The sequence below is a fragment of the Emydura macquarii genome, unplaced genomic scaffold, assembly GCF_026122565.2.
Source record: "Emydura macquarii macquarii isolate MOO-44397 ecotype Brisbane River unplaced genomic scaffold, CSIRO-AGI_Emac_v2 contig_2676, whole genome shotgun sequence".
Lineage (NCBI taxonomy): Eukaryota > Metazoa > Chordata > Testudines > Chelidae > Emydura > Emydura macquarii.
This window is the reverse complement of record NW_027132813.1, coordinates 24,489,557-24,515,822: the sequence shown is the minus strand read 5'-3', so window position 1 is coordinate 24,515,822 and position 26,266 is coordinate 24,489,557. Positions and strand designations below refer to the sequence as shown.

Genomic DNA, 26,266 nt, shown 5'->3' with positions numbered 1-26,266 from the left:
TAGTCAAGATAAAGCCCCAAGCCATCAGGCTTTCATTAGTTTCTTACCAAATTATTTTTCTTTGTTAGAATTGCATATGCTTCTGAATGGTGAATATAGTAAAAGCTCTAAATAAAATAATGGTATATTACTGTTGCTTCTAAGTCTGCCACAGTATCATCCAATTTAGATATATTAGTTGATTGAGTTCTACTTTAAAAGCCACTTGCTATCGGCAAGTATTGATACACAATCAAATCCAGGTAGGGCCAATATAGGGGATGAAAATCCTCGTGGAACTTTCTGCACTCCCCCATATGGAATGCCAAAATGAAACTGCTTACAGTAGACTGCAAATATTCAAAAGACCGTTAAATATGTTCTGCTGGGCTCCTCAGTCTCCCCCTCAGTGGGGCTTGGGATGCTCCTGGACGGGGCTGGATTAAGGCAGAGGCACAGTAGATATGTGCTCTGGACCTATACCAATAATGTGAAGCTGTCAGAATTTCAGTTTTACATTCAAAAAAATAAATAAATAGTTGGGAAGAAAAGCTTGAAAATACGAACTGAGTAACTGCTGTAGTGGTGTTTGCCTGAGTCTGCAGACAGCCTTCCGCAGAGGGGGGAGTAGCAGTCACTAGAGCCAGGAAGGAAATTACACCACAAGAGCAGCCGTGCCCTCCCCTGCCCATTTTGAGAGGGTCTAGGCTGGTTGGGTTGAGAGAGTGGAGTACTGTATGATTTATTCCCGTCCGAGGAGTTGAGATGTCCCTATGATCTGTTCTTCCCTTCTGGCCTCTTGGCTCCAAGGCGTAGATTGGAGGTTGGTGATGGTATTTTCCAGGCACCATCCACTTTCAGCACCAAAATGAGCCATTAGCAGATTGTTCAGGTCTTCATAATGTCAGCCATGAAACAGTACCTGCGTTTACATTCAAATGTTATCTTTGGGCTTTTGAGTTCACAACCCATTGAGATGAATGGGGCAGTTCACTCTGGAGACCAGTATTATTTCAGGGTGTCTCCAAATTGGGACAGCTGTCACTATGCCATTGACTCTGAGGCCTGGTCTACACTGCCGGTGGCCATCGACAATAGATACACAATTTACATAGTGTAGCTTGCATATCTCCCATTGACTTACTAACTTCCAATTACCACGGCATTTCCATGTGCTGTGCCAACGAGAAATGCCCTCCAGTCGAGACAGCATTGCGCTTTTTGTGGGGGGTAGATTTACAGCGTTGACCAGAGAGCACTTCTGGGATCGATTGAGCAGGTCTCCACTGCCCACTCAGTTGATCCGCGGAATCGATCCTACAGCACTGGCACAGCCCCAGCAGTGTAGACATACCCTCAGTTCACATATTCAAGGTTTTGTTTACAACTGTAATGGCTAGGATTTTTTTTATGAAAGTTGAGAATCTAGCAAACACTGATGAAGTTGTTCCAGTTCACCAAACTGGCATCATTGCCAGTATTTCATTTGCCCTGTACCCCACAAAAGATTTTGGAACTAAATGTCCACCGTGAATCTTTATACATGTAGATTTTTGGGCTGGAATTGTCATACAACCCTCCACCCAAGATACACAATAGATTTTATTTAAAGGAATCCCCAAATGATTAGCCTTAACATTACTTTGGATCTCTGCACCAATTTTTGTTTGGAAGAGTCAAGTTCTCTGGGAATATCAGTTGGTTGACATCACCATGAAGTGACATGTTAGATCAGTTATTAGTCAGTGCCAGAGTTCACTCTGGAAAGCTCATCAAAGCTTAGAGACAGCATTTTGTTTTTTCTAGGAACGAGCGTTTGACTCATTTTTAAGTTAAACTGACAGTGGCACAAAAAGGTTAAGTGAAATTTAAGTTGAATGTACTTAAACAAAAAACCACCATTAATTTTTATGAATGCTTTTTAAAAGTTTTAATGTTCCCTTTTAGGCTGAGAGTGTGGTATCTTTTTATGGTGGCATAAGAGGATAAAATACAGTTGCATCTTTGCCATTTGGGCGTATCCAAACTATTGCTATTATGTCGATAGTTCTGATGTGGTGGTGGTGCTGTGGTATTGAGCTCTACTTTCCAGGTAGTGTTTTGATGTTCTATGAAACACAGGAACATAGAGTTTCTGCACCAGTTTGAATTATTGATTTTCAGTCTGGCATGCTATGTCCATCTTTGGCCTGTGATCAATACCTGATGCTGCAAAGGAAAAAAAATGAAAAATAGCCATAATGCAAGGCAATTACACCATGCTATTTGTGGGAAGGGCTGAGAACTCTTTCCTAATCTTTGTATAATCAGATTTACAACCAGATCATGAGATTTGATTACTTCATTTTTTGCATGTATAATTACAAATGTTTGCAAAAATTATTTACCCCTTTTTAAAATACAGTTTTAGTATTTGACCTTCTGTCCTTTTGCAGGAATATATTCCACATGCTGACTGCATGAAATGTGTCCTCTTATTTGTTTTGTACGTGCCTGAAATTGATGTGAATGAAATACTGAATAGATTGAAGTACAAAATATCTGTAGTTCTCTTGATAGAATAATAAATTTGTAAACCTCACTTTAGTCTTAGTGGTAGTTATATGTATAGTGAGTTATTCTTCAAGTTACTGCATGGCAAATAAATGAGTATTAATATCAGAAACAAATATTTATTTGAAATGCATATCTGCTATGTGAAAAGATAATCTCTTACGTACATTTTTTGAAACAATCTGATAATCAAGCGTAAAATGAATATTTACTGTGCACAGTCTTAGGATGCTTGTTAGTGGTAATGCTTTTTGCTTTCTAAAAAAATAAATAAAAAACTATCTTGCCGCTGTTAATTTTTATCCTCTGCTGCCCTCTTCAGGTCCAGGGATGTACATCTTTGGAGTGAGGTAAGCCAAGACAGTAAAGCTGAAATAATGCATTCGTAACCAAAACCTCTCAACATTTATAATGCACTACTGTGAATCTGAGTTCAGCAACTGGTAACGAGCAACCCTGACAGTAACATCTCTGATCATGACACTTCTCATTGAGAAATTACTTAATCTGGTCATGCACAGTATTATTATTAGGTTTGATTGGTAACATATTGAGGAGAAAACTGATTAGTGCCACTTTATTTAATTTTATACATGATGCTACTATGAATTCTCAATATAACAACTTTTTTTTATTGCTTACGCAGTCACTAAACCTAATATACAATTTTATGTAGATCCAGGAGCCAATTTCCGAGACTTTTTTTCCCCCTTCAAATGTTTGCTAGCACTTAAAAACAAAACTTAAGGTGAAAAAAATTGCACACAGCTATGTTGTAGTAACATGGAGAGTATAAGTGAACAAAAGCAAGGAGATTCCTGATGAAGGCAGTCACCCAGCTGAAATCACCAATGAAAATTACTGTGATCATCTTGTCCTTTCTGGTGTGGTCCATGTTATAAATCACCCCACAGTATAGCGCAGTGGATAATATCTGCTAGATAGTGAAGTCACTGGCACATCAGAACTGAAATGCATTAATAGTGCAAACTTCTTACTCACAGCTCTATGTTGAGTTCAGAACCTTGCTTTCAGGAGTTTACTTAGTTTTGTTTTTAAAGCTACTATTCTGTACCTCTTTCATGTGCCAGACTGAAGTATTGTGTGGATCATAGCATGTTTTCATGATGACCTATCTTGTGTGCTTCAGTGTCTATGAGGAATACTGAAGACGAAGTAGAAATTGTAACTTAGAATATAATTTTATTTGAGTTTGTTAGCTAACTTAAACATTAACTGTGAAGCAAAAGTAGATTGTTCTTGTACTTTGCCTCTTTCAGATGTGGAAGGAGACTGTCTTAAACTTTTTTCAGAAGGAAGTTTTTGGTGGTTTCTGTTTTTGTTTGTTTTGCTTACTTTTTTACATTTGAAATATCAAGAATGTCACCCTTCCCTCCCATTGCTGGAGGAGCCTGGCAAAATCTTTGGAGATATCAAATAGTATTGTCACAAGCATGAGGCTGTATCCTGAGCTGCTGCTGTTTTTCCCATAATTGAGAAAGAGAGGATGCAGTTTTTCTTGTGATAGTTGCTGAGCTGAAGTTGTTTGCTAGATTTACAAATACATACATTTTTTCCTATCTTTTCTTAAGAAAAAATGTATCTTGCAATTCAGAGGTCAAGTATTGAAATTGCAAAATACCATTATAATGATTGTGATCCGAGGAATCTCAATTTACAAACGTCTTATAATGTTCAATTTTTAAAAAAAATAACAGTTAAAAAGTAACAGTCGCTTTTCATTATTTCCTCTCATCTATTCCTCTCACCTCATCCTGAGATTTGATTTCTGGAGCAGTGGGCTCTATGACCTTGCAACTTGTTTGATATGTGGGGGAACACTGTAGTTTAACTGTCCACATTGTGTGGAACTGAATGTGATATAGGTATCCTATAGTACAACAGGTGTCTGACTTTGTTTGTTCCTTTCTACTAGTAAGCGAAGATGAGTATTTTCCCCCTCCTCTTCCATTACTTAAAATAGAGCTTTGCTCCCTCACTATTTCGTTAAGTGTGAATACTTTTCACACCCATCTGGGATAGTTCGGTTACTAGTATCATGACAGAAAAAGCCCAAATCTAGAACACGGACATCCTTGAGAGATAGTGGAATTAGGACTTTATGTAATGGCTGTATCTTTGTGTTGAGAAAAAAATATGTTTAAGAGGTTTTTGTATTTAGGGTGAGCATTTGTAATATCTGTTTGGGGAGAGGAGGATTGCAGGGAGAATACCTTTCCTAAAAAAATAAATAAATAAATAATATATGTAGCTGCTACTTCAGTTTTATAAGACCAATTGGACCAGTGTTCAAATGATTAGTCTTCATACACTTATATTTAAGACTAAACAGCTGAATGTTTTTGTTGATGGTTTTTATGTATATACAATATGTCATTGAAAACAAGTAAATTCACTTTTAACAAATTGTAGAAATTTTCAAATTAACATTGTGGGACCTATCTCATCACTCTTTCTGTACAGCTTCACTTGTTTCAAGCTGTAAGAAAATAAAGCTCTGTGGGCCAGTTTCAGCTTATTCAGCAAATTGGAACATAATTTTAACAACTCCAGAAGTGGCATTGGGTTAATGATTGCTATAAGCAATGTCTTATTTATGATCACTTACTTTGTAGGATGATACATAAACAGAATAGTGTACAGTCTAATTGCCATACCTCAGAAAACATTTCAGTTTGCAATATATTTTTTAAGGAAAACCTATTATTTACAAAAAACTTCTTGTATTTTATTTTTTCCTAGTGCATTACTATGATGTGGTATAAAATAATGCCTTAGTGGAGAGGTACTTTATTATTTGGAGAATTCAATTTCAGATACTATTTGTCCTTGCTCGTGTCTCTTGACTGCAATGTACGATTATTCTGTCTTACCAGATAACAGAAATGTTGTACAAGGATGGACGTTATTGGCAGACGCATGCAGAACCAACTGGTAGAGTTTCAATTTCTATGATTGTAACCTATCCACAAATCCGTTCTTCTGTGTAATGATGGGCTTGAGGGATTACAGCAGTAAACATTGATTGCTGCTTTTTGAAAGTGAAATTTGAAAACATGTTGGGTAAAATCTTTATCCTGATAATCACAGCATATTTTATGATGAGATCTTTCATTACTTTTATTAAGAAATAAAAAATACATTCATATTTAGAAAAATGAGGGGTTGTAAGTTTTTAAAGCAAAATATAGAGTTAATATAAATCATTCTGTTTCTATAATATGCATGTAGTGAAAATGTTTAAAAAGAATCTTTTCCAGCTAATGTTCATTTTAATAACCTCTTCTAATTTTATCAAACCAAATGGTACATATAAATCCAAATACACTATTTTGGAGCAAGTTGACTCTGTTTTTATTTAATCTAGATAAATATTTTGTCTTATTTTTTGTTTGAATTGTTTTTCTGAGTGTATAGGAAACCTAAATTTTTGGAAAGTCCATGGCTCCTTGTTGAAGTTTGAAGAAAAGACTCTATATATTTTCATGCTTGAATGCATAAGAAAATTAATGCTGTTAGCTAAGCCATCTTTGTTAATCTTGATTTTCATTGGCTAATAGGCTGCTCTTCACAGGATTATTGGATCTACTTCTTAAAATCATTTAATATTCTTTACACTGTATTTTATGTTCCCCTTGCTGGCTGTAAAAAGCAATTTAATATTAAAATAATGTGTAAAAGATGCTAAATTAAATATGCAAAGCTTTAGGAATCTGTTTTTTTTTTTTTTTTTTTCTTTTTTCTTTTGAGCAATGACAAAATATTTATGGCAACTATTTGGGGTAGTGGGTAGGGAAGGGGGGGAAGGCCTTGGGCAGTACCACTTCTGTCACACAGTGGTGGAGAAAATAGATTGAAGTAAGATTCTGTACTGAAAACCTGTCACTGGGTCTGAAAATAATTAATATTCCTTTCACTCACCAGTTAGATATGTGCTCCCGAACCACATAATCTCTATGCCTCAGTGATCATTGTTGCCATTTCAGAGCCTCTCATCAGGGTGACATCTCACACCAAAATGATTTCTTATAAATTAATCTTGATAACATGACAGTCTCAGTAATTTTAGTGGAATGCTTTCTCTTGTTTTTTTCCACAGAAGCTGTTGGCCATTTTCTTTATAGCTTGATTGACAGCATGCATGAGTCAGAGGTACAGGCCAACGAGGAGTATTTGAGACAATACTTCCATCAGCTGAAGAAGATGGTACCATTTCATTTTTTGCTACATAATGCCTGTCCTGCCTGACATGTATCTATTAGATTTGAAATTGCTGCTTTTAACTACAACCAGACCATTTCTCAATGACATGCAAGAGCTGGAGACTTAAATTATGTCTGAGATAATTTCTGTTAGACAAATTTCAGTTTGGTTGTGTTTCAAAACTCATATAATTTTTTCCCCACCTCTTGGTATAGAATGTAGCAATCTCTGCAAAGATCTACAGAGACATTCGCAAACTGCTTCACACCTATCATGTTCCTGAATTAAATAAGGTCTGTGGTTATATAGCAACTATTTTTGTTTCTTTAAAATTATAAAATATATATATATATATATGGTGTATATGTGTTCCATGAATATATTCTTGGCAAAATAGATGTTAGTATAACTGTGTAAACACTTTATCCTTTCCCTAAATCTTCTTTGCTCTTGAAACCCAATTTTATTTTAGAATATTTGTAAAGAATTGATGAAAGTATATTAAAAGAACCATTCCCTTCCTTTTAGTAAATCTAAAAACACTAGGGGAAAAAAAACCTACTTGTGTTGTGTACTTAGAATTAACTTGCCACAACATTTTTAGCATCTTAAGCTCTTTTATTCGTGTTGTATGTTCTTTTTATTTACTGATATTTTTAATCTTATTAAATTTTAGGATATAATTTTATTGGTTGAGAGAGAGAAGTTGTCAGAAGGAGGCATTACAACAGTAAGTAAATTCACTAAGTTAGGTTTCTTTGTGGCATAGTAATCAAATTTAATTCATGCAATGCATGAAGGTATTCACTAGTTCTCGGGGATATACTTGTACAGTCTACAGCTAAAAGTATTTTATTCCCATATTCGGGTGATTTTGGGGCCCATGCGAAAGGAAGTACAGTCTAGTGGTTAACAAGACAGGGCATCAGAATACGTAGATTCTCCTACAGACTTGCTGGTTGATCGTGGCAATTCACTTCGGTTCCATGCCTCAGTTTCCACATCTGTAAAATTCAGCTCATAGTGGTGGTGTGGTGTGAGGTTTAATCAGCTCATGCTTGTAAATCATTTTGAACTCCTTGAATGGTAGGTGCTATATAAATCCAGTGTGGTGGTGGCGTGGCATCAAGTCTTTTTTAATCTCCAGTGTGTCTAGGTCAGAGAGGTTAAGAAACAGGCCTCTTCTCTACACTTTTACCACCAAAGAAGTGAGCCTCAGAGAATCAGATGTTTCAGCCCTGTAAAAATGTTAGACTTCAAAGCTTCAGTGCTTTGTTTTTATTATGCTATTGTCTCAAATTTTTAACTAGCATTTCATTAATAAACTACAATATTCTTAATTTTTAAAATTTTCTTTTGAATTATGAAGGAAGAGGTTTCATCTTCCTTTGGCGAAGTGACCTATTAATTTATTTTATTTTATTTATTGATTTTTTTAAAGTTTTTGTTCTTTTTTTATCACCTTCTTAGAATGCTGAACTTGAAGTATCTGCTTTGGAGGAGAAACTGGAAAAGCTAGATGCTGAAAAGCAACCTATTGGAGATGTTCTAAAACAGCTTATAGATGCTCTCTGTGCAGAAGAGGTAACTTTAGCAATGCCGAGATAATAGCAGATGTTGAGCTATATTTAAAAGAAATGTAGATGACTCTATTATGGATAGATGTAGTTAAGCAAGAACAAGTGCAGTGCTTGAGGTTTCAAGGTTTGATGCTTATAAATCAAACGTAAGTGCAAAAAAAGCAATTAAATAAAAAGGTTAACTAATTTCAGCTACACTTTGAATGACATGTTTTGGGGTTGCTGAAGTTTGTTTACCATAATCTGCAAAGTGAATGATGATAACAGCTGTGATAGGTTTATCATACATGCCAAATGTCCTTTCAAGCCATGGCTCCGGTCTCTTATATCTAGATTGTCAAGCAACTGATACATGCAGTAGTCATTTGCAAGTCAAATATTACGAAGTGGTTAATGCAGGGATTGAAATTCCATTTTCCTGCTGGAGGAAAGCTCTTTTTGAGATAAAGAGGCTCTTGACTTCATTCGGCGAGCGTCCAGCTGTAGTTCATATTCATTTTAGAGTATCTGCAATTTGTGGGATATCACCAGACTTTTGTCCATTTTCTTGTTCTGTATGATTTTGTCATATATCCATGGTTTTACAAAGAGCCATAACTGTGTTTTAAGATTATAGCGTAGTATTCAGTATTGCTGTAAATCCAGCCTGTGGAGAGATTCAGTTCTTCAAATGCCTGTTTATTATAATGCTGTACTTGAAATAAGACTGTAAGAACAGTCTGATAGGTCATAAGCTTTAATATGGCATCCATTAAATTGCATAAACAGCAATGGAAAATACATACTTTAAAAGCTTATGGCAAGTACTGAAGCAACCTGTTTGTTAATTAGATTATGAACTTTTAAAGGTTTTTAAAAAATTTTATGTTTGATATTGGTGCCTGATCAAATTAAAGCATGGTCTTGTGTATAAACATTAGTCCATATTCCATTGTACTTAATAAATCATGTTTGGAGACAACAAAAATCAGTCCATAGTAAAGCATAGTAACTGCAGTTAAAACAGATAGACTAACACCTGAAATACCCCTTTCAGTTAAACTGAACTGAAACATTTTCAGAACACGTGAATTTATTTTTTAAAATAGCTTTTTATTAAAATGAGTTAAAGCAATACCAGCTTTGTATATACAAACATGATCTTTTGATATTAAAACACTAAAGCTATTCATATAGCGCACACTGAACCCTAGCATTCATCATGTCGTATTGACTTTTTCTCTGGTTCACATCTTTGCTCTGTTCCTCTTTTTTAGAATATGCAAAAAGCCCTTGAAGTGAAAACCAAATATGAACCGGACATGGTTTTTGGTGGCTATGCAGCCTTGATAAATTTGTGCTGTCGACATGATAATGCAGAAGATGCACTGAAGCTGAAAGAAGAAATGTAAGTACACCGGCACTGAAACGTGTCACAGAGATTTATGCTGATACACAGACCTTGTTGAATTAAGTAGGTTGAGTATTAACTCCTTCATACATTTTTAATTAGTTGTTCCCCATGTGTATAATTCTAAGAAATGTCAAGAATTTTTGTTGAAACAAGCAGTCTTTATTACATTATCACACTTCAGAAAGTGTGTGATATATTATCTTAAATAAGCAAATGGTAATGTTTTTGTCAATGTTTTAGCCTTTAAATTCCAGTTTATTTTTGAAAACTGGTAATATAACTACATTTATATTGCCTCAGAATAGCAGTGCTTGTAAGAGACATTATATTTTAAGACCTGTCAGTAAGCATTTCCTTTTTAAACCTCCATTTTCAGAGATTATATCTTGGTTGTGAAAATTAGCTCCCAGCTAAAATGTGTTACGCATGGTTTGTCTGGGAGCGAATTGTCTTAGAGCATACTCCTTTCTTGTCTCTTTTTCTCTCCCCTCCCTCCAAAAAGAATTAAAATGATTTAATTTTAAAGTTACAGAATACTTATGCATTACTTTTGCATTTTTTTATACTTTTGATTTCCCCCCTCCCCTAATAAAATTTACTTTGATTTTACAGTGGACTTCAAGTCAGGTATCCATAATGTGGAGGGAGCTCTGACATTGTTGAGAGGGACACAAAATGGCTCACTTGTTAGCATTAGGGAACTTGCTACTGTGCGTATGTAGTGATTTTTTCCATTCTGTGTTTTTATTTAATATGCATATCCTTAGTGATGTAACCCCTCCCTATTGTGGACTGACACAATACTCATAATAAGCTTTTACCAAGTAATGATTCTGATTTTTAAAGTAGTGCTTCTAAGGCAGGTCAAGGTTCAATGATCTGTTTATCATGGAGCTGCCAACAAGTGACATAAAAATGCACGCGCACACACTCGTGCGCTTCCTTCCTTCCTTTAATACTCTTGGAAAGAAAGAAACTGAGTAAAGAAACAATACTGTGAATAGTAGGAATTGGAGGGGCTACAAAAGGCAGATGACTTTATGTTAAATACTATTTGTACTTTAATACTTGAAGACAAGGTGCTTGAAGGAAGAAGTTTCTGTCTTAACTATGGGAGACGTGCCCTACTCTTCCCTACTCTTTATGCACCATTTGTCAAATTGATAAAGGTGTTTCTTTCTTACACTCTCTGAAAAGTTTCTTTGCTGCCTAATATCCTTCTTTGAAGAGGTAAAATGTACTTTTATGGCAAACTTGGTGTGTCATATTCTCTCAAATATTTTCATCTAACTTCTGTGTAATTAATTCCATACGTTTGCTGCTTTGTCTTTAAGAATAAACCTTCATTTTGTGTACATAAAAACTCAACTTCTATTAATGCAGTGTTTAATATGTTTTTTTAACTTTTAGCAATCGTAAAGATCCATCTGTTGCTCTTCACATAAAAGAGTACTTAGCCTTGGTGAAAGTCTTAGGAAAGCATGGCAGACTAGAAGGTAAACCATTTGCTTTCAGTATATGTTTCTGCTATATTATAAAGGTATCTTGCCACTGGAATAAAAATGTGAGTTGATATTAATGGTATATCATGTCCTGCAAAGTGCTTGAACATTTTGCATACAAATTTGCATGTGAATTCAACCAGAGATGCTTGGACAGTACAGGCCATTAGTTTTAATGGATTGGCAAGCTTGTCATTTACATTTGCACAGCTCAGTGCTTTTTGCATTTCTGCAGCTAGTTTTTATTAGCATTGCTGTTTGGATTGAGTTTGAAGATCATGACTTATGGCACAAATTGCGTATGTGCCTAGACTAATGGCTTTGTTTTTGCCTAAGAAGGTCTGAAGGCTGAACACAGAACCTATAAACATAACCTTCTTGTAAGGGTCCAAGAACTGCAGTACAAATTCAGTACCTTGTTTTATGAAGTATTTTAATATTTTTTAGTTTTGGTATTTATTTATATTTTATTTACATTGCAGTTTAAACTCAATGTGACAGAATGATTTGTACTTTTTGCTTTTAATGACTATACTGGAATCAATACCCAGTCTGGATTCCTAGGTCTTTGCCTTACATGATATGGACTTTATGCCTAGTAAAGTAGGAAGTTCTTGGGCTGATTTTTATAACCTACAGGATGTTGCCATTTGTTTTTAAAGTAGGCTACAAAGTCTAGTCAATTTAACCCAATCTTTGTTTTTTAATCTTATTATATGACTAATTTCTTTGTTGAGGGGAAAAAAGCTATAATTTTACATATCAGATGATTTCATTGAAATTTCACATAACCACTTACTAAAATTATATACAAAACCCTGCCCACTTCCAAGTGACAACAAATTAGATTCAGTGAAGAAGTATGACTACATTTTCTGAGTTGCATTATTTTCTGTGGTACATTTGTCATCTGCAAAGCTCTTTAAAAAGATTAGGCTGCTTTTATGTAAAGTGGTCAAAACATTTTGCCTGTGCAATAATTAAGAACATTATAAAAATGCACTTATTCCATACACCAAACTGTTTGTTTCTGCCTTCCTAATGAACCTTAATGAACCTAATGTTTTAACATGCAGTCTGTTAGAAAGCTTTCATTGGCTCTCCTTGGCTAATTAGTATCGACACAGCAAACAGGCCCTATCGGTATCAGACCATTAGTCTGGCTGTATATTCAGTGTAAACACATCTTTATTATCTGGCCTCGTGACAAGCCATCTGCTAAAGAAACAATAGTGTGATTTAGCAGATGTTAGCATTGAACGATAAAAGCATCCATTTAGTAGGATCTTGCAGCTATAGGGCAGACTCTACAGGGTTATGTGGTGCAGAGTGGGCACACAGTTCCTATCTATAATTTGTAGTCAAAGTTGCTGTGAATGATAAAACCATGCTATTGTGGATTTATAATTGTAGTCTCGTGTAGAAATGCAAGTAGTAATTAACTTGAAATCGGCATTATACACCAGAATTTGCATTCTTGCTGGGTTTGAAATGCTGTTTTAATAGCAGTTTGTTTTCCCTACATGAAATTACCTAAGGGTCTTTTGTGTTGTTTTATTGTAGATGCTATTAACGTTCTAAAGGAGATGAAAGAGAAGTGTATTCCTATCAAAGATACAGCAGTCAAGTCCCTTTTCCACATTCTTAATGCTGCAGCCATGCGAGGTGAAGTTGAAACGGTGAATCGATTACATGAGTCCATTCTGACACTGGACTCAGCAAAGATTTCTACTAACCTCTGTTCCCCTTTGATTACTGTTCACCTTCAAAAGTAAGTTTGCTGAGGCTTGGTATTAAGGGGCAGGGTATGAACTAATATTTGTTCACATTACATTATTTATTATATAAAAACACACACAAGTGAAGATGTAGAATATTAAAACTTTTTGTGAGACTGTTTTAGATGGAACTCTTTGACAAACAGATTAATAGGTTTTTTTTGTTTTTTGTTTTTGGTTAATTATATTTCATTTCATGGTACCTACATGGAAGCTGTGAGTATCAGACAGATTTAACACAATGGGGTCATACACCAATATTTGATCACAATTCCGTTTTAGATTTTAAGGCTTGTGAGTGTGTTTGAATAAGGGAGAGTTAGTCATAGCATGCTACATACATTCCTAAGCTATAGAGATAAAAAGCATGTGTTCCCCACCCAGATGATGTATATATTTCATTGTAACTGCACATCTAATAGCATTTATTTAGGTTGAAGGTAAGTTTCCTTGTGTAGTAAGTAATAAGTGAAGAGATGAGAAATGTGATATTACTCCGAGTATCAGTGTATAGGTTGAAAAAAAAAATACAAGGAAAACATTTGTCTGGGTGCTCCAGACCAACTGTTTCCCATTACTTTTCCATTTGTACTTGTAGTATACCGTATTTCCCCATGTATAAGACGCTCCCATGTATAAGACGCACCTTAATTTTGGGGCCCGAAATTTGAAAAAAAATGTATTACATAATGTTATTGAACTCAAGTTTTATTCATCATAAATGCAAGTAAAAAAATCTACAACCACTGTATAAGACGCACCCAGTTTTTAGACCCCAAATTTTTCGAAAAAGCGTGCGTCTTATACATGGGGAAATACGGTAATTCAGTAGAAAAATGAACACCATGCATTTGTTCGGGCAGTAAATAATGTTCATATACCATGTGGTATATTCTCTTGCACAGCCTTCTTTATATGAGGCACAGTTATTTGAGGAAAATTCCACGTTTGAACAGTATATAATTGGACTTTATCACGATAGTGTCAAGAATTAGACCCTGCCCCACCACAGTCTTTAGTAATCTGTTTCATGTTTTCAGTGCTGTTTTTTCTGTCCCTATAGGACTCTGTGTCAGCTCTTCAACAGCTTAACTGAATCCTCAGTCTCTTCCAATTTGGTCACTTATATTAAATGTCCCTTTGTTGCTTTTTAAATAAAACCAATATAAAATATTACTGACATTTTCATAGAACCATCTATTGAACAGTCAGCTAGTTTTCAAGAATATATGATTGCTAACATTGGAACATCCAATTGTTAATATACTAATTAGCTTTAAAAACCTCAGTTTTTCCTTTCATGGGGGTGGGAGGAAACTTCTTCTATAATCATGTATGTATGTGTAGGATTTTGAAATAATTAATATTTTATTATTTTGTATACTTAAAAAGCTTTTCATAATGGCCCTGTTATTTTTTATGTAGAAAGTTCTTTTCCTAAAAATATGTATTGCGCAGAGCAGTCGTGTTACACACGTCTCAATCAGCAACACTGGCTTTCTTTGGTGCAATTCACAGGATGAGACAGTTAATTATGAAGGTAACTTAACTGAAATCGTAGGTGACCCATATATGCCAGTAACTGTTTACTATTACATTTATATACTGTATAGTAAGAACAATTTACTGCATAATTTTTATATAAATTACTTTCATGGCCTGTGTTTGGCATCCACAGACTTTTATGCATTACTACAAGATGCTACATGTGTACTTAAGGTTGTATAAAGTTGTTTGAAACAAGTGTGTGATCATGTAATTAAAGACTATGTCATGCATATCAAAAAGGGGCAGAGTAAAGGTTGTATGTATCTTTATCTTTGTTGTTTTATTAGGTTATTTTTTAGAAAAGAGAGAGACACATTCCATAATGTGGAAATAGTTGGCTACAAAGCACTGGAACACCCTCTCCCAAATAACTTAAAAGGTCTGCAAGAGTTAATTTTTTTCCTGCTCCTCTCAGGAAGGCTACAAGAGAGAGTTCCTTCACTTATCACAATAGGAAAAGCCTCATCGCCCCACCCTGATGTTCTTTCTCAAAAAGGAAGAATTGCTCAGGCTTTGTCGACAGTTCATCTTCAGAAAGAGATCAAGCCTGAAAAAGTCTTCCTGGAAGGTCGTAAAAATTTTGGAAAGTTATGATTGACTGAACACAGAGTTAGAATGGCTATGATTATACACGTCTACTATAACATTTGCTTATCACTGTGATACCTAAGTGGTTGGCTACCTGCCATGCTACATAACTCCATGGCAGCACACATGAACTGTTGGAGTTAAGTTGCTGGTACAGTTTTGTCACTTTTGAAGTTTGGAAAGCCTATGGGATGAGCTGCAGGATTTTCTAACATTCCATGGAACTGGCTGTGCTGGTGCCATTTTTTTAAATTATTCCTGATTACATTGATTTATTATTATTCCTGATTACACTGATTACCAATTACATTGATAGAAGGGAAAAGAAGCCCCTTTGATTGTCATGGAAGACTTAAACAATTGTAGTTTTTAAATGCTTATTATTGTCTTATCAGTACTTGGTGGTTTTGGAAGCAGCAAGTAAACTTTTACATCATCCAAATCAGTTTGAGACTTGTTTCTCCTACAGAGAGCATGCAAGATAGGAAAGGTTTTCAGGACCTACACATTCCTAACACTTTTTAAGGTGACTGTTCCCAATAAAATATTTTCTTAAACCTGATGAACTAAAACAGATAGACAGGTACATTAAGGTGAAAGCTGACAAAATTAAATTTAAACAGGAAGAAATTATTTTTTCTACCTCTCCACCTCTATTCCCTTTATGTGTAGAGAGGGAGGAAATTTTACTAACTAGTTCAGAAATTGATGCTCAGAGAAATAAATTTAAATAATAGACAGTTTTTTGTTTTTCCCAAAATAAAGCAATTATCTCAGTTAAAGTAAAAATCCTTTTAAGTGATCTTAAAAGGTATGAGTTTTATTCTTGGTGTGAACACTGTATTATCCCAAGAAATGTAAATTCATCAGGAAAAATTGAAAAACGCTACATATCCCATTTTCAATCCCTTGTTCAAGTAAATATATCTTCTTTGAATGGTATGGCAAAATAGCCTAATCAGGATACTGACTTTGGAAGTTTTAATTTTGAGCAATCTGTCAAAATCTTCTACAGGAATATAAGAAGTTTGAAGATTTGGCTCAAAACTTGTCTTTCTTTTGAACTGATTCTTCCAATTGCTGATAATGGGGAGACGTTAATGCTGTGACAATGTGTGTGTTGCCTCTATAACATGAAAATCCTTGCGGATTTAGGGGGTAAATTTTTTTTGGGGGGGGGTGGGGTTATTCTTTGCTCTCATCTATCAACTGCCAAGGGAAACCTACTCAAACACTAACAGATTTACAAAACTGTAAAGAGGTTTGTGAAGCTAATCTGCTTCTGTGCTATACAATGTTTTGATAATCTCTATTTACAAGAGATGAAATAGCAGCTACCATGGTTGCTGATTTTATTCATATTAGATAGCTGCACAAGCAAACTTTTAAAATATAAACGTAAACTTTGTGTAAGGTAGAAACTTAGTTTCATTTGATTTATAATTTTCCTCTAAAATTAAATTATTTTAGACCACAGTTTATTACATCTTCCCAGATTTAAAAAAAATACTGCTAGTTAATTTATATATCATGGACAAATACATACTTGAAACACGTACCACATTTGTTAAGAATATTTCCAGGCAGCTAAATATAAAATGTGCATTAAATCTAAACTATATAGGAAAAATATGTAACCATTTTTGTGGCAGAGATCAGTGAACACAACCTGTTTAATTGGTAGAGTCATTTGAAAATATCCATAAACTCCATAAATGGGTTGCATTTGTTTAAAAATGTTCAAATAGCAGTTTTAATTCATGCTGTCTGTTAAATGGCCCTGTCGGTTAATTTGTTCTGCAGTCTGTGTGAACACGTGCATTTCATTGGTTTCTCATGTAGCAGGTGTGTAGATGCAATCTGAATCCTCTGCTTGTCCATAGCTCTTGTCTAGGTTTATAGACTTGAATACATGTGCGGTTTTGTGTGCTAGAGATGATTCTTTGGTAAATGCAATAAGTTTTTTTTAATGACCTTTTTAACTCTCTATTTTAAAAAATGAGGTAATATTTTAAAAATATTGCTTAACTTTAATTGATGACAGTTTTTCTAATTGCCAACATCTTTATTTCAAGTATTTATATTTATGTATTTTTCCTCCTAGTTTAAAACTCTTAAGTGCTGAAGGAAATTAAGGAGGTTCAGCTCTTTTACTCCATTTATTGCAATTAGGAATTTAGCATCATCAGTGCCAGAGGACAAAAGTGGTTCATTTGCCCTAGGGGGACAGGACAGTGATAAGATGATTTTTCGTCAAGGATCATTGGGTCGTAATTAAGTTACATTCATGGCTATTGGTTTTTGAAGGATGATTGGTAAATGACAGGCTTCATGTGCTTAATACGGACAGTGTTCACTAGGGTTTTTTCTCCCTCTGTCAGAAAATCCTGTTGAGCCTGATAATGTAAATGTGGCATTTTATTCTGAACAAAAGAGCAGGGAAATGAGCTATCTTGTCTAATCATTCAGTTGTTTAACACCGACTTCCAGTTTAGACTCAATTGGCTGGAAAGCACTTGACATGTGAAGTTAGTGCTGTTCCGAACGCATGTTTGAGTAAATTTTAAAGTAAGTGACAGCTAAATTGTACCTAGGGAAATTACAAAGCCTTCAACACAGTTAATTTTTTGGGGAGGATTAGTTGTAATTGCAACACCAGTCTCCTTGAAGATTCCTCGCTATAGCTGATGAACAGAAAAAACATTTAGCTCTTTCAAGAGCCCGTTTTTCTTAACAGAATAATTTTTGTAAAGCTGATTGTACCTTACTGAATTGATTTCCCTCCATGGTAACATGTGCTTCGGAGAGGGATTTGTTTTAAGAGTGGTTTTTTTGTTTTTTTTGTTTTTTTCTTCGAGTCCCTTTTTTCTTTTTCCCCTCTCTAGTGATTTCAGATTTGAGAGCTTTTCAATCAGTAAACTCCTTAGGTAAATTGCCACTTCACTAAAGCTTTATGCATAACGTTGTAGCACTTCATTCCAATTAAAATCAATATTTGGAGTCTTTTTATCAAGCAGACTTTCTGGTTTGGAAAGTTGTTTATTACAAGTAAAAGGGTTAGGTTTAGAGCTACATGCTTAAAGCAAGGGGGAATGGCTTATATAATTGGAAATAGGTACGAGAGAAGAATTAGATAGTCCATCAGTCTTACAGAGCCTGATCCTGAAAACACTCAGTAACTTTATTTATGGAAGTAGTCCTACTGAGTTCAGTGGAATTACTTCTATAAGTTAAATTGCCCACATGGGTGTTTTGCATATTGGGGCCATAGTACATTAGAATTTACAAGTTCTTTGAGCAAAAATAACTTTCCTCAGGTTGTCTTACAAATAGAACAGTTGAAATTGCAACTCAGTGCTGAGTTAGAACTGTTGTATTTATGTGAAGGTCAAGCATAATACGCTTATGCCTTAGGGCTGCTTCTGTCATTTAGGTTATGATAGCATTTCTCCTTTTTTTTTAATTGAAGAGATTGCAGTGAGAGCAATAATACTCAAATTGCTTGTGTGAAGGGTTTCTAAAAGAAATAGGGGTTTGCCCTTTAAAAAGAAGCATAAATGACATCTGTCAATAATAATTAAAAAAATACTACTTTAATAGTAGCTTACCCATAAAAACAAAACTCCTGTTCTGTTCAATGATCCATGGATCATGTGAGTTTATATTTAAAAATTAGACCCCTGTCCTGCATTGATTGCCCCACAAGTTTGCTAGCCTGGTTGTGAATGCAGGATCAGGGCTTTACTCTTCTGGGGTCTGATCAAAGCCTGCTGAAGTCACTGGACACATTTACTAAAGTGTGTTTGGGACCAGGCACTTTATCCAGTATACGAAGCTTTGGGGTGTAAATTTGGGTATAGATGAATTTATAAATTGTATAGGAAGATTGTGTCCAATAATATTTTCAGACATTAACTTGGACCTGTCTGATTATTTGCAGACACATTTTATTCTAACTGTAACTTATAAAAATAATATTCATACTATTCAAAATGCAGAACTGTTGTAAACTTCAGCAAAATGTGTATTCAGAACACTAACATAATTTTAAAATAAATTACATTTTAAAACTGTGTAGTGAGTTTTTTTTTGTCAATGGGCTTTTTTCTGACTGAATTATTAACAAACCAGCCCCACAAGAATACTTGTTGATATCAAAAAACGCCACCAAAAATCACCCTCTTGAAACAATTGCATTTTGTATAACAATTTAGAGAGAGAGAGTGATTTATTCTACAAATTGTAGTAACCCAAGCATAAAGCCATTTAAATCTGCCAGGTTTAGTTTTAGTGTTAAATTCCATTTGCATTATAAATGTGTATTCTGGAGCTGTTTTTTCATTTTATAATTATTGGCAACCAGTTGTATAAATTACCGTATAAATGTTGGCTTATAGTAAATTGTGGTTGGGTTGCCTTGTAAAATAAAAATTCCCCAGCAGTGTTGCTCTGCGGAAATTCAGACAAATGTAGTTGATTTTTATCACTTTAAACTAAACGTCTGTTAAGCTAACATATAATATACGGTCTCATTATTGAACTTAAAGTTATTTTCAGTGCTTGAGTATGGAAACATTTTGTATGTTGTATGAGCAGTAAACACCACAAGATGCAAGTTATTTCCATTTTTGTTATCCATCTTTCTTTCATTGGTTTTTTGTTCTGCACACACAGTAGAAATATCTTCAGAAGCATACATTTAGAGACCAAAAACTATTAATGTGTCTGTCTGATTGACATCCAGTTATTTATTCATTTATTGATAGCTTTGACCTAAAACAGTCACTTTAATACTGTGGGTATACAGCTGAGACAATACTATTGCAGTTTAAGAATCAATCTGAAAAGCTGAATTTACAACTGAAAACTTTAATTTGTATGTGTAAATGCTGTTGTCTTGCAAGAATTTGAGAGTAGTTTTCAATACAACTGATTGATTTTTAAAGGTATGAACTGAACTTGCCTCTAAAGCAAAAGAAAATACTGGTTATATGAAGCTTTGTATCCATCTGTGGTAGCTACCATACTATTTCTCTTGTATGATAGTAATCTAGTCTGCAACATCTACTTGCAGTTTTGAAATTAACCTGTAATTTAGTCTTCACCCCAAATGACAAAAATTCAAATGACTCTGTGGGGTGCCAGAAGATGCACTGTAAACAGGTCTTAGTAAGGGGATAAGGTAGAGATCTATCAAGTTAGGCTCATTTTCACAATGTCAGTGTTATAATAACATTAACATTTTTCAGCATTTATATTTTACTTTTTAATACATTTTAACATCTTAATATAGATGAAATGGTAATGAAATCTAGGGCAATGTAAAATTTTGATTAAGAAACTAAAATGATAGAAAACTAACATGGAACATGTTAAATGGATTAAAAACTGGCTAACTGATAAGTCTCAAAATATAATTGTAAACAAAGAATAATCACTGAGCAGATATATTTCTAGTGCGATTCCACAGAGATTGGTTTTTGGCCCTATGTGATTTAACATTCATCAGTGACCTGGAGGGCAACATAAAATCATCACTGATAGTTTGTAGATAACACAAATATTGAGAGAGTGGTAAATAATGGTGATGGGTCACTGATGCAAAGCAATCTGGATCAGTTAGTAAGATGGACAGAAGCAGAACTGTGTTCTAATGCACCAAATGTGAAGGTATGCACCTAGAAATAAAGAATATAGGCCATATTTATAGGATCGGGGACTCTATTCCGGGGAGCAGTAATTCCAAAAAAAGCTTGGGGTCATGTGGAAAATAAGCTGCACATGAGTTTCCTGTGCTATGCTGTGGCCCAAAGGGCTAATGCAATCCTTGGATGCATAATCAGGAGACTCTCAAATAGGAGTAAGGAGGTTGTTACCTCTGTATTTGGAATTGGTTTGACCACTATTATAATGTTGTGTCCAGTTCTGGTGTCCACAGTTTAAAGAAAGATGTTGATAATTGGAGGAGTTTCAGAGAAGAGCTGCAACAATGATTAAAGGATTGGAAAACATGCCTTGTAGTAGAAAAACTCAATCAGATCAATCCACTTAGTTTATCAAAGACAAGGTTAAGAGATCACTTGATCACAGTTTATAAGTATCTACACGGGGAACAGAAAGTTTAAATTAGAAGGGTCTTTAATCTATCAAAGGTATAACAAGATCCAATGGCTGGAAGTTGAAAATAAACAAATTCTGAATAGAAAACAATAGAAATATATAGTTAAAATTTCTATTTAGAATTTGTCTATTTTCAATAATGAGGGTAACTGAACTTTGGTACACCAGTGTCCATAAGAGAGATGGTGCCGACTAAGATGTCTAGAGAACCTAAATACCATCACAGGTCACTGGCACCAAGGGATACCTCACTGACACGGCACCACTCACAATCCCCTATGCTGCATAAGAAGCAGAGGAAGATGGACAGGGACGTTTGCTGACACCCAAAACAGTGGGATGTAAGGGCTCTAGCAAATCTGACTTTGTTGAGTTACTCAAGTTCCGTACCCTCAGTCGTGGGACTGTCGACTTTTGCCCCAGCAAGGAGTCCGTTGACTTTGGATTCCCTGCCCGGGAAGATCTATGGGGAAGACCTACACTTCCCCTCCACGCTGGAAACTTTTGAAGTGGTGAGGGAGCTGATAGAGAGCATGGTGCCACTGTCCCCTCCCAAGCTCAAGCATGGCCCGGATGCCAGACCACTGGTGTTGAAAAAGCACCCAGTGCCATTCAGGGGAAAGCTGGCTATGATGCCACAATGGCTATCTCCCAAGCAACCGCTCTCTGGCATCGTCGGGAACTGCACCAATTTGGTGTCCGCAAAGTCTCCAACTCTGAAGCAGAATCTCTTCTTGAAGAAGCTGGCATCAGTCAGAGAGACAGACCAAAGGACTGAGGTTGGTCAGCCCTTCCCTGTGCCTTGGCTGCCTTTTTGGACCACTTGGGCGTTCTACCAGGCTCCAGGGTCACAATCTGGATGGTTGCTATCACTCGTCTCTGGGAGCAGACATCACCCACCTCATTTGGGTGGCGTGCTACCGCATGGTACTGAAACCGGCACCAAATACGATGCCAAGCCCGGCATCGAGCACAACACAAGCACAGAGTTCAAGGAATCAGTGCTGCGGGACCTTCTGGGAGCAGAAGGTCAAGAGACTGCTGCAATCAGAGCGCCATCTTCTTTGTCTCCAGATGAAGCAGTAGCGGGATCCTCAGTGGCACCAATTTGCGGATGACAGCAGGGTTTATCAGGAGCTCTTGAGGAGGATGGCTCAGAATTTGGGGCTCCAGATTGCGTAGGTCATCAACAACATCAAACAGCAAGGACAGTTGGTGTCGTCAATCAAGGTTCACCTAGCCACAGTCTCAGCATTTCATCCCTGGGTTGCAGGCTGTTTGATCTTTGCCAACACCATGGTGAGGCATTTTCTTAAATGTTTAGAGAGGTTATACCCTTAAACATGTCAGCCGATCCCCCAATGTGATCTCAAACTTGTACTGTGAAGGCTGATGGGTCCTCCATTCGAACCTCTAGTGACATGCTCGCTTCTCTATCTGTCCTGGAAAGTAGCCTTTCCTGGTGGCCATAACTTCAGCCAGGAGAGTCTCAGAATTCAGGGTCCTCTTGCCTGAGCCTCTTTACACAGCTTTCTTCAAAGACACGATTCAGCTGCACTTTCACCCAACTTTCCTTCCAAAGGTAGTATCATAATTCCACTCAAACCAGGACATATTCCTTCCAGTTTTTTACCCAAAGCCACGTGCCAAGAGCAGAGATGGCATACTCTGAACGTTAGACGGGCTTTGGCTTTTTATATCGAGAGGAGTAAACCCTTTTGCTACGAACAGCTGCACTGTTTTTCTATAGCAGACAGGATGAAAGCACTACTGGTATCCTTACGAAGAATCTCTTCATGGATTACGTCGTGTACCAGGATGTGTTCTGACATGGGAAAATACCAGCCCCAGCGCTGACAGCTCACTTCACAATGGCACAGGCTTATGAAGTACTGTTGAAGAGGTGCTCAATAGATGTTTCAAAAATTAAAAATAATTATTCCTCTGTTTCAAGTTAACTACAGTATAGGTTTATCACCTGCAGTAAACAGGCTTCAACCATACATGGTTTTTTACCCATCTATTCCTACCCACTTTCACCAGCTTTTACCTGGTTGTCTTACAAAATATGCAAAAGATCAAAATATCACGCAAAATAAATGTTGATTTTTGTTCCACTGATTATTTTCACATTTTCTCCCATACAGACCCTCTACTTTCCAAACTGTTGCTTTAAACCTCCTACTCCATATAACTTTGCTACAGTCATCTCTTTAACCACTGGTTTCTCCACACCTTACTATAGTAGATGAGATGGCAGGCACACAGTAAATAGGGACTCTTGAAAAATTGCACGAAACGCAGTTGGAATCCCATGGAATGATGGGGACAACTCCATCATGGGATGTTGAGCCCACACCCCTGATGTAATGTGATCCACTGTGCCTTCTCACAACTCCTAGCTGCAGAAGGTGGTGAGTAGAACAGTGGGCTAGCTATCCACTGTGCATTGCTCTCACTGCCAGTGCTAGAGCACCAACTATGGTTGTGCTCCACTGACAAAAGAGGCGTTGTGTGAACATACGTAAGTGATGCAATTATAGTGGTTTATGATAGTCGGTGTAAATTGTGTTGACAAAACGTTGTAGTGTAGACAAAGCCTAAGCCATATTGTACTGTTCTTGTGAAATATTTGCTCATAGGCTGTTTTCATCATTTTAACTTAAGTCTTCTAACTTTTTTTCATGAGGGATGATGTAGCTGCAGCTCTGGAAGCTGCAATTGACTGTTGTAAGAAGTATGGCAAGATCCTTAAGTTCCATGACATCTTGTGCAGGCTAGTAGAAAAAGGAGATACTGCTCTTTTGCAGAAAGGTTAGTTGGATATCATCAAATATGGTTGGTTGAGTTGTTTTGGATGCTTTATGGAGATGGTATTTTAGTTTTGTTTTTCATGATCTGTACGTCATGCTGTACAAACAGTGGAAGGAAGCATAGAGTATATGTGCGTAACTTTAAAGCTTTCAACAGCATCTAGATATCCTTTTTGCAAACTGAAAAAATTAAGTTTATTTTAAGTATGAAGAAATCCTAATGTCTAGCAATCAGCAAAGGGCAGCCCTAATGGAATATGTGCTAGTCCATTGGTGCTGCCACTTGTTCTGTGGAGAGTGCTATTAATAAGGCATAACTTCTTTTATATGCCCCTCACCCAACATGTTTGATTAAGAAATCCTAAATCCTCAATCTGCAGCAATACAGAATGCCAATTTATAATCTGTTAATGCTGTTGAATTTAATTATTATAAAATATAATGCAGATTAGCAAAAGTACTTGAAATAAATTTAACCACAAGATACAAACTACCTTGTAATATTTTATCCTCATTCTTAGTATATCTTTTCTAGAAAATTATTTCCCCATCACTTATTTAGTGTTTTGCTAGGCATGGGCAATCTTACTTGGTAAATTATTTTTGACATCTGTTTTTAGAATGTTTCCCAGTTATTAAACAGACAATTAAATGAGTTTTCTTTTCTCTGTAGCCATGGACTTTGTGAGCCAACAACAAGGTGAAATGATGGCGCTCTTTGATCTCTTCTTTGCCTTCCTATATACAGGAAAATACAACGAGGCCAAGAAGATCATTGAGGTAGGATTTTAACTACAGTACTCTAATCTTGCAGCTATTTAGACTCTTTTATTTAGAATAAATTTTAAAATTTTAACCTTTAATTAGACTTGTTCTGATTCACGTTAATAAAATTCAATCCCAATTATGAAGGGGGGGAAAGTGAACTCGGCCAGCTTCTTTATTATATATAATTACAGTTCAGAAGAGAGGCAATCTGGTTGTATATTGATGTTATTTCCTTACTTTATCAAATTCGCAGTTACATATCAAACTTATATTTGCATATTAAATCTCGGATTGAGGAACAATTAAATTAAACTGGCATTCCTGGGTATAAAGTTACTAATCCTCTTTCCCAAGGAATTCTTTGTTCTTAAAAGCACTGGAATTTAATTTACTGCAGACCATACTCAGATTTATTTGTAATGCTTGTCTACAAGTTAATCAGCCAAACAAGTGCTGTCTGCTACTGTTTGGCATTTAATTTAGCAATTTTTTTTAACCATGGTAAGAAGCTTATAGGAAGTGGTAGGTGACAAATTTGGTCTATTTAGGATTAGTATATTTTATCTAGACTTGATTGAAATTTTGCTTACTGAAATTGATAAGTCAAAAGGACAGCTTACAGAGTCTGCCCAGATTGTGATTATTTTTTTTCTTAGGGGGTGTGTGCGTGGGTGTGTGCAACTCTGCATTGCTTGTCCAATTAACATTGTAAGAGGGGAGTCTTTCAGAAAATGCAACTTTTTCTTTCCTTTCTTTTTTTGAACTTCCTTTTTTGAAAAGCTATTTTTTCCTTTTCATAAAAATTATGTAAACGGGTGATTTCTTTAATCCTCTGATGGTAGGACAAAAGTGTATCTTTTTAGAAAATGCTTTGCACTTTTGTACAAAAACGGTAGTCCTGAATGCAGTGAGCTTTTTGATGCTTTAAAAGTTTCATTAAGATAATACAGAAAAGAAGTCAATGCAATTATTAGCAAGGGCCAAAGAGGAGTTTATTTTGATTGTGATTGAAGTACAAGAGAAAAGAAAGGTGCATGGAGGACAAAACTTGTTTTGGGATGTTTAGAAGTTAAATGAATGCCAAAGCAAGTGCAAGACATTTTGCAATTTTTTGTATATTTAGCAGACTTTTCTTTCACTTTTTTCAAATGTTCTCTTAAGTTTTCTTTGCACTGATGGTAATTTCTTTATCTTAAAAAAAAAACACAAAACAAAAAAAAAAACTTTGTTTAGCAACCATTTCAGTCACTTTTTAAATTAGTCACACAGTAAACAAATTAATATTGTTTGATCTGGTTTGAAAACCTCAGTCTCTTTTTAAATTAATAGTTGCCAATTTACCTATCCTGTTTCTTTAACAAGAAATGAGCAAGTTAAGTATATGGTGGTTGACCATAAAATGTTAAAAACCAGCAAGAGT

The 26,266-nt window shown here is 35.7% G+C and overlaps 1 protein-coding gene across 1 annotated transcript in view; it reads left to right on the top strand.

Moving 5' to 3' along the window:
• LRPPRC (leucine rich pentatricopeptide repeat containing) overlaps nucleotides 1–26,266 on the top strand; it is a 155,128-nt gene that overhangs the window by 45,914 nt on the left and 82,948 nt on the right. Inside the window, exons 15-25 of the mRNA XM_067565070.1 lie at nucleotides 2,855–2,882; nucleotides 5,430–5,487; nucleotides 6,653–6,759; nucleotides 6,972–7,049; nucleotides 7,433–7,486; nucleotides 8,227–8,340; nucleotides 9,593–9,723; nucleotides 11,140–11,225; nucleotides 12,795–13,002; nucleotides 23,955–24,079; nucleotides 24,752–24,858. Of these exons, the coding sequence (XP_067421171.1) occupies nucleotides 2,855–2,882; nucleotides 5,430–5,487; nucleotides 6,653–6,759; nucleotides 6,972–7,049; nucleotides 7,433–7,486; nucleotides 8,227–8,340; nucleotides 9,593–9,723; nucleotides 11,140–11,225; nucleotides 12,795–13,002; nucleotides 23,955–24,079; nucleotides 24,752–24,858 (1,096 nt within the window). The remainder of the gene's footprint in view (nucleotides 1–2,854; nucleotides 2,883–5,429; nucleotides 5,488–6,652; nucleotides 6,760–6,971; nucleotides 7,050–7,432; nucleotides 7,487–8,226; nucleotides 8,341–9,592; nucleotides 9,724–11,139; nucleotides 11,226–12,794; nucleotides 13,003–23,954; nucleotides 24,080–24,751; nucleotides 24,859–26,266) is intronic.